Source organism: Paroedura picta, chromosome 5 (assembly GCF_049243985.1).
Source record: "Paroedura picta isolate Pp20150507F chromosome 5, Ppicta_v3.0, whole genome shotgun sequence".
Classification (NCBI taxonomy): Eukaryota; Metazoa; Chordata; class Lepidosauria; order Squamata; family Gekkonidae; genus Paroedura; species Paroedura picta.
The window spans coordinates 106831824-106847358 of NC_135373.1; the positions used below are offsets into that span (position 1 = coordinate 106831824).

The 15535-nt window shown below is 43.9% G+C and overlaps 1 protein-coding gene across 1 annotated transcript in view; it reads right to left on the reverse strand.

Annotated features, from left to right (window-relative positions):
• The window catches only part of STAB2 (stabilin 2), a 63162-nt gene extending 52079 nt beyond the window's left edge, over positions 1–11083 (reverse strand). The window contains exons 1-5 of the mRNA XM_077339747.1: positions 10836–11083; positions 7535–7668; positions 6524–6642; positions 3935–4020; positions 2663–2729 (exon numbers count right to left, since the gene is read on the reverse strand). Coding sequence (XP_077195862.1) covers positions 2663–2729; positions 3935–4020; positions 6524–6642; positions 7535–7668; positions 10836–10916 — 487 coding nt within the window. The 5' untranslated portion in view covers positions 10917–11083. The remainder of the gene's footprint in view (positions 1–2662; positions 2730–3934; positions 4021–6523; positions 6643–7534; positions 7669–10835) is intronic.
• Positions 11084–15535: the final 4452 nt, after the last annotated feature.

Sequence of the window (15535 nt, forward strand, 5' to 3'; positions counted from 1 at the left end):
TCGTTTACAACATATATATCTTGCCTTTCTAGGGCTATTGTATTATGAAAGAAGCAGCTGATTTGCCAGACATGGGAAACATCTGTAGGAAATGTCCTCAATACATTCTTAGCAAGTCAGCACCTGATAACCAATATCCTGATTACTGCAGTTCCCCTCTATACATAGCACAGGAGATATCTGCAGGAAACATCCCTATATCCCTATATCCCAGGGATCTGAGAAATGGTTATTGCACTGACCTGCACTGGCTTAATTCCTGGAAAACGGTCCTGTGTCATTGATAGTCGACCACATAGTCATGAGGACCTTGTGAATCCGAAGGCTGTTTACAGACAGCCTTTTACTCCCAGCTGCCTGTCCTGGGCTGGATACCTGTCTGTTCCCGGCTCAGTAAATTTGAGGCAAAGCCACACAAGGCTCAGGTGTGGAGCATACAGACACCTACAGTAATGCAGCCTAGAGCATGGCTGTCTGAAGCTGACTTGTCAAAAAAGTTGGTTATCATTGGTTTGTGCAGTTGGTGATCTGGGATGAAACCCTTTTATAGGTCTCTAACCCAGCCTTTCTCAACTTTTTAACCATTGAGGAACCCCTGAAACATTCTTTAGGCTTCAACAAACCCCAGCAGTGGCACGATCATACAGAATAGGTGTGGGAAACATAGCTGTATACACACCCACCCAGGGCCCCTCCCCTTTCCACACCCTCCAGGCCTGTTATTGACCTTTTTCGGGGGGGGGGGTGATGTCCAACATGACCGTATATGGTCACATGACCCAATAATGTTTAACAAATTATAAGAAATATATTTAAAAAAATAATTACCTCCCACCCATTTGGGAAACCCTTCCAGGGCTGTCAAGAAACTCCAGGGTTTCCAGAAACCCTGGTTGAGAAAGCTCTCTCTAACCTCTGGACATGAATAGCCTGAAAAGATCTTAATGCCCATGATTAAAAAGGTAAAGGTATCCCCTGTGCAAGCACTGAGTCATGTCTGACCCTTGGGGTGACGCCCTCCAGCATTTTCATGGCAGACTCAATACGGGGTGGTTTGCCAGTGCCTTCCCCAGTCATTACCGTTTACCCCCCAGCAAGCTGGGTACTCATTTTACCGACCTCGGAACATGCTAGCATATGACCATGTAAGAACAGAGGGGTTGCTATCTTTCATGAGCAGAAGACATTTGCACCTGGACCAGCTGCTGATTCCAAGGATTAATATTGGCATCAGGCACGATACTCATATATTTCCTACTTTCCTTTTTACCGATTCTGCTTTCCCACTTAGTAAAAAGTTTCTATAGCATGAGTTGATTTTGTATTTACTTCTTTAGGTTATTATTCAAGGTGCATAGCAAAATGCTTGCTCTTCTGGAGCCTGGTCTTTGCCAAAGTTGTCCCAAACTATTTCCCCCCCCTATGGTCACTGTGTGATAAACAGTAAGCAAAGAGTGTAGAATTCCTTGTTTAAGCATATAAGCTGTGGTACAAATGAGATTGTTGTGACATGAACACAACAATCAATTTGAATCACCAGTTGAATCACCACCTGAAAGTCTGCCAGTTGCTCCTGGTGATTGGATATGAAGGTATAGGAATAGGAAAATCCAAGAACAATCTGCAGGTAATGTTTATATATTACCATAGGTGCAATTGGACAACTATAGCCTTATAATTTGGAGAAGAGTTACTTTCAGAGATGTATCTCTTCTAAGTATTCCTGTGGCTAGGAGCCACGGAAAGAAAGAGCACAAGAGCACTTTATGGCCCAACTTTTGAGTCATAACATGACCACAATCCCTTAACCTTTTGGTCATCATACAGAATTTGCCAAATAATGAGGCTGGATCCAGTGATGTGTGAACTGTGGATGGAATCATGAACACGCTTAGTGATAGATATACTGCTATATAATGCAAAACCAAAACCAAAAAAGGAACCCAACCCAACCTTAACAGGTAGGAACTCAGAAGTTGAGCTGTACAATAAAATAATGTAAAAATGTTGATTATTTATTATAGTGCACAATTAAAAACAGAATAAAAACTACATAAAAACTATACAGAAATAATGGCACATAAGACCACACACGTTTCGGCCCTGCTGGGTCTTCCTCAGTGGTCAGAATTGTGACAATACACTCTATATAAAATATTTGTACTAAACTCATTATAAAGTGTAGCTGAGTGGTTGAATGGGATCTGTAAATTATGGCTCCAACCAATATATGTAAATTTAAGACTTTTTGGAGGCCACCTCCTATGACATATGCCTAGGGTCACCAATCTTCGCTATTATATAATTATGTGCTGAGAGTGGATCTCATGTGCATCAGGAAAAAAAGCTATATAAACCAGGAATAGCCAGCTAATGATTACTTGCACAATATGTTGTGCAACTAGGATGTTAATCAGGATACAGCATGGACTTTTTAGTATACTTCTGCTGGCTCAAGGGCTGTGGCATGTGGGGAATTATCCACCGGATCCAACCCAATGGCTGTTCCTTGTACAAAACATGTGGGAGTTTTGTCTGCATAAGACCAACAGGCTTGCTTTAGATGGTTGCAAAATGACTTTTACACAATGTTATACTTGATTATGCATTCTCCTGGATGGTAATACAGCATTTGTTTATATCACTGCATTATTATTTTTACCTGACATACAGAGAGGTCCAAAAAGGTCTTTATCACACATTTCACATGCAACTCCAGCAAATCCTTTCTGCCAAAGAAAAATACCATAAGGGTGATAATGGAGATAACTGAAATCAAGGACAACTACCAGCTTCAAGAAATGACATTGTTGCAACCAAGGACTCATTAGCCACAAAATAGATCTAGGCAACTTTTTAAATTCCCCGGTCCCCAATTATAAAATAGTTAAATGAGACATTGGTTTCCTTTGTGGAAAATGAAAGAAACAGAACACCTGATTCATGCTAACTAACCCCAATGCACTCTGGAAATGTTCATTTCTCACAAATAGGTTTTAATACATACAGAGGCAGAAGGAAAACATTTAGAAGCAGAAAGTGTGAGAAAAGGAGACTGTGGTGGTCAGCATTTTTTACAACATGGACATTAGGTGATTGATACGTAGTGCTGGACAAGAGTGCCATTCAAAAAGACACTGCTTGTAGCGGAATGGATTTTCAGACCTGGCTCTGAGAATCCTCAAGATGGCTTAGCTCAACATCACACAAAACTATGATTTAGCTCAAATATGGCTAGTGTGATCATCCCAATGTAGGCTATCTTCAGATGGCCCTGAGGTTTAGAATGAAGGGCTCCGAATTACATGATCATCCATCAGTGTCAAGAACAGAAGGACCAGAGTTATGTTAGCAGGCAGAAAGTTGGCCTTTTGATTCTGGGAATTCTTTTCCTTGAAGACATTTACTAAAGATTTAACTGGATATAGTGAGCTATTCAGACTTCTTACTTCCTTAATTAGAGCACATTAAGCTCAGTGTTACCTCCTCTGACTGGCAGTAGTTCTCCTCAAAGAGGAGGAGATCTTCTCCAACATCTACTAACTGAGATTTCTTTCAAGAGTTATGAAGGATTTAATTAGAGGAGATGTAGGAGGCCGTTGAATGACTATTCAGACATCTCAAATAACTAATTAGAACAAAATAAGCTGTTTGATCAGTGCTCCAACTAGCTCAGTTGTCTACTTTGATTGGCAACAGCTCTCATCAAAAAGGTATTCCCCAACATGTATTAACTGAGACCCTTTAAGTATAGGCACCAAGGGGTTGAACTTGGAACCTTCTGCATACAAAGCAGATGCTCCACCAGTGGGCCAAGCTCCATTGTCCCTTTAAGTTAAAAATTAAGAAATTCCATTCTAAATGTTGCTTGATTCCTGTGTCCCTTTCAGCTTGTGATAATATAACATTACTTTGAAGAATGAGAAACACATACCTGGCAGGTACAGACTCCATTCCCAGTCATCCCCTGAGAGCAATGTCCTCTATTATTGCAGGGAGATGCTGCTCCACCTGGACATTCTGCAAAGGAGCAATCAGCAGAGCTAAGGTTTATGTGAGCTTGGATGTGTCTTCTCAAACAAGCAGCTTAAAAGGTGGATACATAAGGAAACCATGGCTTCTAGCTAACCAGAAGACTACTGGTATTTCACTTTTCTTTTCTTAGACCAATAGCCTGAGAAGCATAGTGTAAGACCTTACCTTTTCCTAAGGCATTTTTTTTAAAAAGCTTTGAAGCTAGGGCTTCAGATTTGTCCTATTATGCCCCCTTGTTGCAAAAGCACTCCCATAAAACAGTTAGCAATGCTACCACTCAAGAACTAGCGTTGAACCCATAGGTTTTCCTTGCTGCTGTTGGCTGGGGTGAAGGAATTCCTACTGGCTGAGCTCATGTCCTTGAATACAGGTACCTGCCTACATTTTTCTAAGGGCATTTCCACACCCATTAAATGTAGTGAAGTGCTTACCTAATGTAGTTGTTATATTCTGGCCCCTCCATATGACATCACCAACATCCAGCGTCTGGGCAGTAACCGACTCGCTACATTCTCTATTTTAAAGCGCAAGTTGGGGAATCGCATAAACTGGATTCATCAACCTATTTAGCGCGAGCTTCTGGAGAGCAACCAGCGGGCAACCAGCAGAGGGGAGGTATGGAGGCTCAAACGTGCTAAAGTTGCCTGCCTTATTTATTTATCACATGGCATTGATTGTCTGGAAGACAGTCAAGAGGCATTTGGAGGTGGTTTGCCATTGCCTGCCCCTGTGACAGATTTCCTTGAGGGTCACCTTTCCAAGTGCTAGCCAGGGCCGACCATGCTTAACTTCCAAGATCTGATGGGATTGGGCTTACATGGGCTATCAAGGTCCAGTTGACTTTATACCATAAATACAAAAAAAAAAAATGAAATAGTTGTAGGATACCATTTGCAGAAGTTGCTTTAGGTCATACATTTTAAAAGTCTATTTTTGACAAATCACTGGGTAGTGCAGTGAGTCCTCTTGGCACCAGTCTTATTAAAACAATACTTTCAGGCTGCTTGCTGTATGAACCCCCTTGCCCCTGAAAAGCAGCCATTTGCAAACTGCTGACAACTTCATTCCATTTCCTGGTTGCTTCTTGTTTTCTCTGCCTGTCCTTTGAGTATGTGTTATCATATTGTTCTACAATTGTATCTTGGCAGACAAAACGTTTCCTCTTGATCTTCATGTGCCAGAATATTATTGCTTGCTCTGACACCCAAAAATGGCATGCTAGTGGTATGCCAGAGGAAAGGCTAGTTCATGAAGGCTAGTTCATGCAATTTCTTTGGTGCATATTGGTGCATATTGTCCACTGATGGTACTTTTTTGTCCATCTGGCTGAATTGAACACAACCGTCCTTCAGTGGCTTGTCCCTCTAGACATGTCTTCATACAATTTAGATTCTCAAATATATCTGAATAATAACAAATCCTAGTATACTCCGGCCATAGGCTCTTGCATAGTAATGGGGTTCCAAGATATTACAAACAAGGGACGTTGTATGACCAGTAATCACTGAAATATGAAGACATATCTAGAGGGACAAGCTACTGAAGGATGGTTGGTGTTTGAAAATGGGAACACTATCTGGATACCAGTTTGGCTTTATTATAATTCACCACTTTTGGTGAATTATAATAAAAGACTACACAAGAGTCATTATAAAAACAGATATTTATTTTATTTGGAATGCTGTTGGAGTTGGTTTTTTCTTCTTCTTCCTTGACTTTATGGACCAACTTGCCTTCTTTTGCCCATGCTGGAAGGGAACAATAAGCAACTGAAACATCAGATTGTGCTTCAGGCATGGGGTATCACAACCTGTGAGCATCCACATGCTAAGCTGCTGTGGTTGACATTTTTAATTGAATTACAGTGCAATTGCATTATTGCATATTTGCTGACCAAAAATAAATGGGAGAGGCATGATGGGACTTCCCACTCTCCAAGGCAGGGGTAGTCAAACTGCGGCCCTCCAGATGTCCATGGACTACAATTCCCAGAAGCCCCTGCCAGCATTTGCTGGCAGGGGCTTCTGGGAATTGTAGTCTATGGACATCTGGAGGGCCGCAGTTTGACTACCCCTGCTCCAAGGAAAATGCAAATCATATGCCATGATTGGAGACCTGATCAGTGATGGGAGAAAACCACAGATGCAGAATGCCAGGTGCAAATTTGGAATCTAAATTTAGAATCTGATGCACTGAAAACAAACCGCAAATCATAACTGCAGACCATCAAGCCTCTCCCATTTATTTTTTGGTCAGCAAATATGCAATAATGCACCTCCATCGGGCCAGGGACCTCCAACAAATTAGCACCCGCAGAGTGGAATGCCCTGTGGGGGGCATAAGGAGACAGGCAGTGCCACAGATACGATGGGTCCAGACCGCGGTGCTGATGTAGATTCTACTGGGAAACTTCAGAAAACAAAAAAAGGACGTACACGGTTCCTTTTATGGAAAAAATGCACAAATAATACTATGAGAACTTTCTTACCTAGACACTCAGGTCCCCAGTAACCTGGGCAACACTGAGGCTGCTGATACTCCTTCACACATGTGTGCTGACATCCCAGGAATGAGAGAATGGAGTCCCCCCTGATTTGACCGTCAAACCTGGAAGACAAATATTTAAGCCTCCATTAAAGTTCTTATGATCTTACTGGAAGTGATAAAGGGTAATTTTAGAATCATCAGGAACTCTATGACTATCAGTCCAAGCTGTGTCCATCAACAGTTGGGGGGCCTGATGCCTGCTGAAAATGAGAGAACTAACTGGGCTGCAATGTAAGCAATGCTGAAGGGTTTGACAGGAAGAAGCCACTTAAGGGGCTGAGGCACAGTTAGAACAAATTCTGACCCACACAGGGAGTTGCTACTGGGGTGGGAAATACTTGGAGGCCTGGGGGGCTGGAGCCAGGAGTGGGAGAGATTTGGGAGGGGAGAGAGCTCAAAGTAGTATTGGAGTGCACCTTCCAAAGCAGCCCATTTCTGCATGGGAAGTGAATGCTGTTGCCTGGAATCTCCAGGTCCCACCTAGGGACTGGCATCCCTACACACACAACTGGGTCACCAGCCCTCCCCGGGTGAAGTTTGGCAAAACAGTCATGTGACATGGTTCCCCGTTGCTCCTTTGAACTGCATTGGCAGGGGACAGGAAAGATTGGTAGAGGTGGCAACCCTAGTTTCAAGGGGGCACGAGACCTCAAGCATACCTTCTTTTCTGTGTTGAATGTCCCTGAGTCCTCCCACTGCATTTACTTGGTTTCTACCTCATATTTCTCCCCAATAACCAGGGATGGGGGAGAACAGTTCTTATCCAAGCCATTTCATTTTGTTTGGTGAACCACCCAGGCAAGGTCTTACAGAAACTCAGCTCGTATTCCTGGGGAGCTGGAAACTATAAAAGAAGCAGTTTCTTGATGAAAGTGATGTTCAAAATTAACTGTGATTGAGCAGTCCCGTCTCAATGCGGAAAAGCTCGGCAAGTAATTCACAATATTAATACCTGCAGCCTTGCGTCCCAGAACCGTTGGTAATTCTGGCAAAACCTTCAGGACACTGAATATCATGATTCAGAGAACAAGGGTGGCACTGAGTTTTGGTAGTATTGAAGGTCTTCACATGACATTTGTTCTTCCCCTGGGAGGAAAAAGCCAGTTGTGATGTATCTACATTTTTCAACAAGCTGCTATATCTATGCCTGGAACAGAAGCTGGATAGAAGCACATACGATGAACATTTTAGTTCATGGGAAAACTCTAAAATGAACAGTTCTCTGGTACCATTTATTATTGGGCTGCTAATTCCAGGTTGGGGAATTTCTGGGGATTTAGGGCTAGAGGCTGGGGAAAGGGAGGTCTTAGGAGGAGAGAGCTCAGTAGGACCTAATGTAATGAAGTCTGCCCTCCCAAAGGAGCCATCTTCTCTTTACCTGAAGTTGGCAACCCTGAGAGAATGCTTTTTGTGGTGAGGTAACATTACCACTACTTCCTGCAGGTCTGATGGTGGTTAAAGACCCAGAATGCATAGGTCTTTTCAAAAAAGTGGCAGCCATATTTGAAAAAGGGATGTCCTTTCTGGCTTGGGAAATTCCTGGAGATTTAGGGGTGGAGCCTGAGGAGGGTGGAGCCTGGGGAGGGTAGGATGTTCTGTGAGGATGTGATGCCATAGAGTCCACCCTCCAAAGCTGCCGTTTCCTGCAGGGAACTGATCTCTGTAGTTTGGCAATACATTTTCATTTCTGGAGAATGCCAGGCCCCAACTAAAGGTTGGAAGCTGTACATTCCCAAAGGGAATTTTGAAAAGGAGTCTTATAGTGCCACAAAGCTTTCTTTCTTTGCTGTAACAGATTTCTCTTTCACGTGTATAGTTGGAGTCTCCCTAAGGAAAAGGCTGAGCATCTAAGGGCAACTCGACTCTGTCTGCGGCTAGCAGGATGTTACTTTTTTAGGAACACCTGCGGATCTTTGGTGTCACCAATGACAATTCTAGTAACTGTTCACCTCCAAAGCCATACAAAACAATGGTTAAATATTTTGGTACCTTCAAAACACTTATACCCTGCTGTAATCCCAACACAAACAGCCTCCAGGTGGTGGCTGAAGGTCTCCCACTATTATATCTGATATCCAGGCAACAGAGATCATTTCACCCAGGGAAAGGTGGCTTTTGTGGCATTAGACCCCATTAAAGACCCTCGAGCGTCAAAGAATTCGAGCGTCAAAGAATTGAGGCTTTTGAACTCTGGTGCTGGAGAAGACTCTTGCGAGTCCCTTGGACTGCAAGGCGAACAAACCGGTCCTCTAGGAGATCAACCCTGACTGCTCCTTAGAAGGCTAGATCCTGAAGATGAAACTCAAATACTTTGGCCACCTCATGAGAAGGAAGGACTCCCTGGAGAAGAGCCTAATGCTGGGAGCGATCGAGGGCAAAAGAAGAAGGGGACGACAGAGAATGAGGTGGCTGGATGGAGTCACTGAAGCAGTAGGTACAAACTTAAATGGACTCTGGGGAATGGTAGAGGACAGGAAGGCCTGGAGGATCATTGTCCATGGGGTCGCGATGGGTCGGACACGACTTCGCACATAACAACAACAAAGACCCTCCCCTCCCCTTCAAACCCAACCCTCCTCAGGCCTCACTCCTCAAATCTCCAAGTATTTCCTAATCTGGAACAGGCAACCCTAACAAACAACAACATACAGTTTATAATTTGAATTGTCTTTAGCCCTTCTGCCTGTGTGTACAATTGTGACACATGGGTGCTGGGATAAAACCAGGACCTCTTTCTTCCTCTCTCTGGAATATGTGATTATTATTACAGTTATATCTAATGAGGGAGGAGAGTGAAGAATGCTCACATTCAACATGCATTTGCAGGTGCCTGTTGTATTTAAATAACTCTTGATATAGACCAGAAACTTTGAACTTGGAATAATCTTTATGGCTTTTCCAAGTGTCAGGAATCACACCCACCTGTTAACACAGGTACTCTGTCCAGGCCCGGAGAGTAAGCCTGCAAAGAAAGCTGGGCAGAAGCAGCATGGACATTCCCAGTGGAAGCATTTTCTAGGATCTGAACAACCTGATGTAGCTTTTTAAAATTAGCACTGATTATCTGGGTACTCCTGTAGTGCAAGAGATCCAGTGCTTTTTCTCTCTGAGAGAAAACGGATATTGTGAAGTTTCCCTGGACTGGCAAAGAGGATCCTCCAGCTTAATTTGGGCTGTGATCCTATAAATGCTTACTTGGAAGGAAGCCTCTTTGAGTATAGTAGGTGTGGGCCTGCAGATGAATCCCTCAGATTCTACTTCAGCGCTACATTGGCCATACAATGATAAGGCTGAGTTCTAGAGTCCCTCAAAGAAACTGTTCCTTGAAATACAGAGCAGAGGCCAAGCCTACAGGTACGTTGTATTAATTCAGAGGTTGGATTAAAATGTGCTGGTAGGTTTTACTCATTCCAGAGGTTGGAATGTAGAGTGCATTTTTTCTTACCACTTAGTAGCTACTGTTACAACAGGATTTTGTAATTGTTATGATGAATGAGCAAGAAACTGGGCTATAGAGGTAGTAATTCCAGGGTCCATTCCGCACAAACTTAAAAGTGGTCATATGTTTGCCATTTCAGGTGTGCATGGCTGCTGCTACCTAGAATCACAGCCTGAAAATGTCTACAGTAAACAACACAGTTTTAAGCCCATAAGAAATATGTATATTACGAACATCAGAAATTAACTGTATTTTATTAGAATGTACCATTCTTATACTTATTTGTTCTTATCAGTTTAATATCTACATTGAGAGTCAGGTTGATATAGTGGTCAGCAGACTGTAATATGGAGAACTGGGTTTGTTTCCCCACTCCTCCTCCACAGACAGCCAGCTGGGTGACCTTGGGCCAGTCACAGTTCTCTCAGGACTCTCTCACACCCATCTGCCTCACAAAGTGCTGTTGTGAGGAGAAAAAGGGAAGGTGATTGCAAACTGCTTTGAGACTCCTAACAGACAAAAGCGGGGTATAAAACCCAACTCTGCTTCCTCTTGTTATGATGTAACTCTTGTTACAATGTATTCACAGGCATTTTTTTGTCAGAATTAACCAAGAAATTGTTCCTTGAAATACAGAGCAGGCAGGGGTCAAGCCTCCAGGAACCTTTGACTCATCCTGAGGTTGGTAGATTCCATATGCTCTTGTAACCCTTCCCTCTGCTTGCACATGTTCACATTATGTACCCTTCCTCCATCCCACTGCAAGGCTTTACCCTCAACATGCACTGACCGTAAAAGGCATCATCCTACTTACCAGCTCAGAGACTTGTGGGACACTGTAGGCATTTGCAATCAAAGAAGGCACAAGGAATAAAACTGCCACGTTTTTCTTCATGATGAGAAAGGGTCAGGCCTAGTTTCCTTTTCTTTGAAGTGGGTCAGTCCGGAATTTTAAAACATCGCCACACGTCTGTGAAGTTGTGCTCAGCTAAACTCATCCATAGTAGGATGTATGACAGGACTCATTCAAAATGTACCCTGGGTTTTTCTCCCCTCCCCTCCACCCCTCCTCTCCTTTCCCCCAAACAACTGAAGAACGGAGAGCATGTGAAACTTGCTCTTAGGTGGGAAAACGGCCCAAATGCACAGAGTTGTCAAAAATGCTTACGGCCAACTCAGTTTACACTTCCCGGTTGGCATCCTGCCAGACTCTGCTGTGTGAACTCTTTTCTCTCTTCTCCACCCTCCCCAGACCTTTGGGGAACACAGCACAGTTCCAAGGACACAGAGCACTGGTGGCAAAGGAAGATAACCGTTGTTGGTTTGGAGTGAATACCAGCAATCGGAGGAAGTGGTCGTTAAAGGACATGCCGCATACAAACCTTCCTTTAAATGAAACCAGCTGGAGGCCAATCTTCACCGATCTGTATTTGCGAACTTTGCAAGGATGTGGAGCTAACAGTGGACGGCAGTGGTGAGAGCTTGATGAGAGGGTCCTCAGAAGTGGTCAAAGCGGCATCCCTAGCTCTTGGTTAGGTGGGTAGAAAGGGTGCATTCATTTGTTGGTTTGCACAACAAATTCTGCATGGTAGTAGAAAATGCCATCAAGCCAACTGGTAGCAAACTTGAAAGGGTTTCAAGGCAAGAGATGAATGGAGGTAGGTTTGCCATTATCTACCTCTGTGTAGCCTCTAAGAGCCTCTTGTGGCGCAGAGTGGTAAGGCAGCATACGTGCAGCCTGAAGCTCTGCCCATGGGGCTGGGAGTTCAATCCCAGCAGCCGGCTCAAGGTTGACTCAGCCTTCCATCCTTCCGAGGTCGGTAAAATGAGTACCCAACTTGCTGGGGGGTAAAACGGTAATGACTGGGGAAGGCACTGGCAAACAACCCCGTATTGAGTCTGCCATGAAAACGCTAGAGGGCATCACCTCAAGGGTCAGACATGACTCGGTGCTTGCACAGGGGATACCTTTACCTCTGTGTAGCATCATTGGATTTCCTTCCCATCCAAGTTTTAACTAGGGCCAGCCCTACTTAGTTTCCAGGATCTGAAATCAGACAAGTCTGGGCAATCCAGGTGAGGGTGTAGCTTATTCGCCATATGTAATTAACAGAGCCAGGGACATACATAAACCCTGGTTTCTCTGCTTCTTTCCCTTTTCTCTTGCCTACCAGTGGAAAGGACACATTTGATATGCTGTCCTTGTTTAGGTAGCCTTGAGAACAGCTAGTGCCACTCCACAAAGAGCGGTTCATGAATTCAGACATCACAACAAACAAGCTAGCTATAAATCTAAGCATTATTTGCATTCAGACGTCCCAGCTGAATGAATATGATGATGATGATGTCATCTGTTCACTCGTGTCGGACCCTCGGTGAATCTATAGGAAAGTCTTCGCCATGCGTCCCTGTCTCTGACTGCTTCCTTTAATTGATTCATGGTCATCCCTGTATCGGCTGTGATCGTGTTGAGCCAGCGGATCCTTTGGCGACCACGTTTCCTTTTGCCACTGACCATGCCGAGCATTAATGATTTTTCTAGCGAGTTTGATTGCATGATGTGTCCAAAGTAAGTGAGCTTTAGCCGTAATCCCAGCCAAATGGGGTTTGATCAAACCCGGTCTGGTCATGGTTTGACCAAGGTTTGTGAAGGTGTGTGAATGCAATTGCTTAAACTTCTTTACCCATCTTTTTCCTGCTTCTGCCTCCTAGGCCGTACTGTCTCATTATAGCTATACATTAGGCCAGGGGTAGTCTAACTGTGGCCTTCCAGATGTCCATGGACTACAATTACCATGAGCCAGGGGCTCATGGGAATCATAGTCCATGGACATCTGGAGATCTGCAGTTTGATTACCCCTGCATTAGGCAATAAAAAATAGAGCTCAAGGCTCTCACATTAGTCCAATTAGAATATATTCTCTCACACGGATCCCTAATTTTATGTATTTCTTTTGCAAAAATGCTGGAGGATTTTGTCTCAACTGTGGTGGATCTGTGCTTTACCTATTAAAATCATCCCAAAGCCCCAGGTCTATGTTAGCTCAGTAATATTGATCAATTGGATTTTTTTTTTGTCACTGGAAAACATTAAATGTTATCAAACGTATACATTTCCAACTGTAACCCATTGCCATGTCCCTGTATTGTTCTTTTGGGAAGCGTTGAACTTTTTTTTTAAAGGTGAAAAATTATAACATAGGAAACAACAAGGCAAAAGGATTTCCTGCAAGCTCATCAGAGGAATTATATGACCAGAAAAGTAAACCATCTCTCCGGGCTTCACAATGTATACACTGCAGTAAATTGTATACGTTGACAGCCTGTACAGCCACGTCGTTCTGCAGACCCTTATTTTGGTATTGTTCCAGCATGCCTTTCCATATGTTCTATCCTGTCTTTGATTCATAGTCTGCTCGATCCACTCAGAAGGGCGGAGTTCACTGCTTGCCAATACAACTCTGTTGGAATTCTCGGATGTAACCTGGTGCTCCATTCCAATGCAGAACCAATATTCTTCTGTCCCTTTTATGCAGTGATGCATTTATGCCTCAGGAGGAAGTGGATGAGAAAACTGGCAGAGCTTACAAAGGAGGAGAGGAATGCTCTACCTCTCATTTCACCAACAACTAGCTAAATGTTAGAGTCAGGCTGGGTGGAAAGAAAGGGAGCTTAAGAAGAAGAAGAAGAAGAGTTGGTTCTTATATGCCGCTTTTCCCTACCCGAAGGAGGCTCAAAGCAGCTTACAGTCGCCTTCCCATTCCTCTCCCCACAACAGACACCCTGTGAGGTGGGTGAGGCTGAGAGAGCCCTGATATCACTGCCCGGTCAGGACAGTTTTTATCAGTGCCGTGGCGAGCCCAAGGTCACCCAGCTGGCTGCATGTGGGGGAGCGCAGAATCGAACCTGTCATGCCAGATTAGAAGTCCGCACTCCTAACCACTACACCAAAGTGGCTCTCTCTTAAGGAAAAGAGAGCAGTTGCAGGCAGCATGTGACTGAAGCCATATAAATGCAAGCGTGAAAACAACGCAAGAAGAGCCCTGCTAGATCAGACCAGTGGTCCCTCTAGTCCAGCCTTCTGTCTTATATGGAAGGATCAACCACAGGCCACAGAGGCCAATGCCTTCCTGAGGTTGTTTCATGGCACTGGGATTCAGAGGTTTATGGCCTCTGTGTGTGGAGTCTGGCTTTAGTCACCAGGGCTAGTAGCCTGTCCTCTGTGAATCTGTCTAATCCCCTTGGAAAGCTTTCTGAGCCTGTAGCCATCACTACATCCTCTGGCAGCAAAGTCCACATTTCAATCAATCATTGTATAAAGAAGTATTTCCTTTTGGCCGTCCTGAATCTACTTCTCATCTGCTTTATTGATGTCCAGAGTTCTAGTATTAGGGGAGAGTGAGAAAAAGTTCTCTTGGTCCACTTTCTTTATCCCATTCATGATTTTATAAACCTCTAACACATTTTTCCTCAGTCAGTTCTTTTCTAACCTGAAAAGCCCCAGGTTATTTGGTCTTTCTCCTTTACTAAGGTGCTCCTACCCCCTAATAATCTTGGTTACCCTCCTCTGTGCTTTCTCCAGCTCTGCAATGTCCTTTTTTAGGTGAATAGGACTGCACAATGAGGCTACTCCATTGCTCTCTATAGGGGCATTATAATATTATTGGCCAATTCCTTTGGACACCTGTTTTTTTAAAATATTTCTTAACATACTTTATGGTAAGGAAGAGGCTAGTCTAGTAACTCAGGTTCAGCCCAGTTTGCTGAGGATTCTTAGGGTTGTTTCTATGTTTCTCTTGTATGAACTTGTAGTGATGTGGAGTAATTGTGTGCCTCTTTTCCTGTTATCTTGTTTCAGCCAGTGCAGCTTTCACAAGGGCTAGAAATGAGGCACTTCCCTTTCCTGTGCTATGGATTGACTCCAAAGCAGCGTACGCTATTCTCTGTCAAATACCAGCATGGAGAAAATGGTGACTTTTCTCTCCTCCATCACCAACCTCAGTAAAGAACTGTCAGGCGAACAAACCGGTCAGTCCTAGAAGAGATCAGCCCTGATTGCTCCTTAGAAGGCCAGGTCCTGAAGATGAAACTCAAATACTTTGGCCACCTCATGAGAAGGAAGGACTCCCTGGAGAAGAGCCTAATGCTGGGAATCATTGAGGGCAAAAGAAGAAGGGGACGACAGAGAATGAGGTGGCTGGATGGAGTCACTGAAGGTGCGAACTTAAATGGACTCTGGGGAATGGTAGAGGTCAGGAAGGCCTGGAGGATCATTGTCCATGGGGTCGGACACGACTTCGCACTTAACAACAACAACAATGAACTACCAGGAAGAACTGAAGCATAAGTCTTCACATGACAAATTAAGCTGTACAGCATGGTGTAGTGGTTAAGAGTAGCAGCTTCTACTCTGGAAAGCCAGGTTTGATTCCCTGCTTCTCCACAATGCAGACAGCTGGGTGACCTTGGGCCCATCACAGCCCTGATAGTGCTGTTCTCACAGAGCAGTAAAGT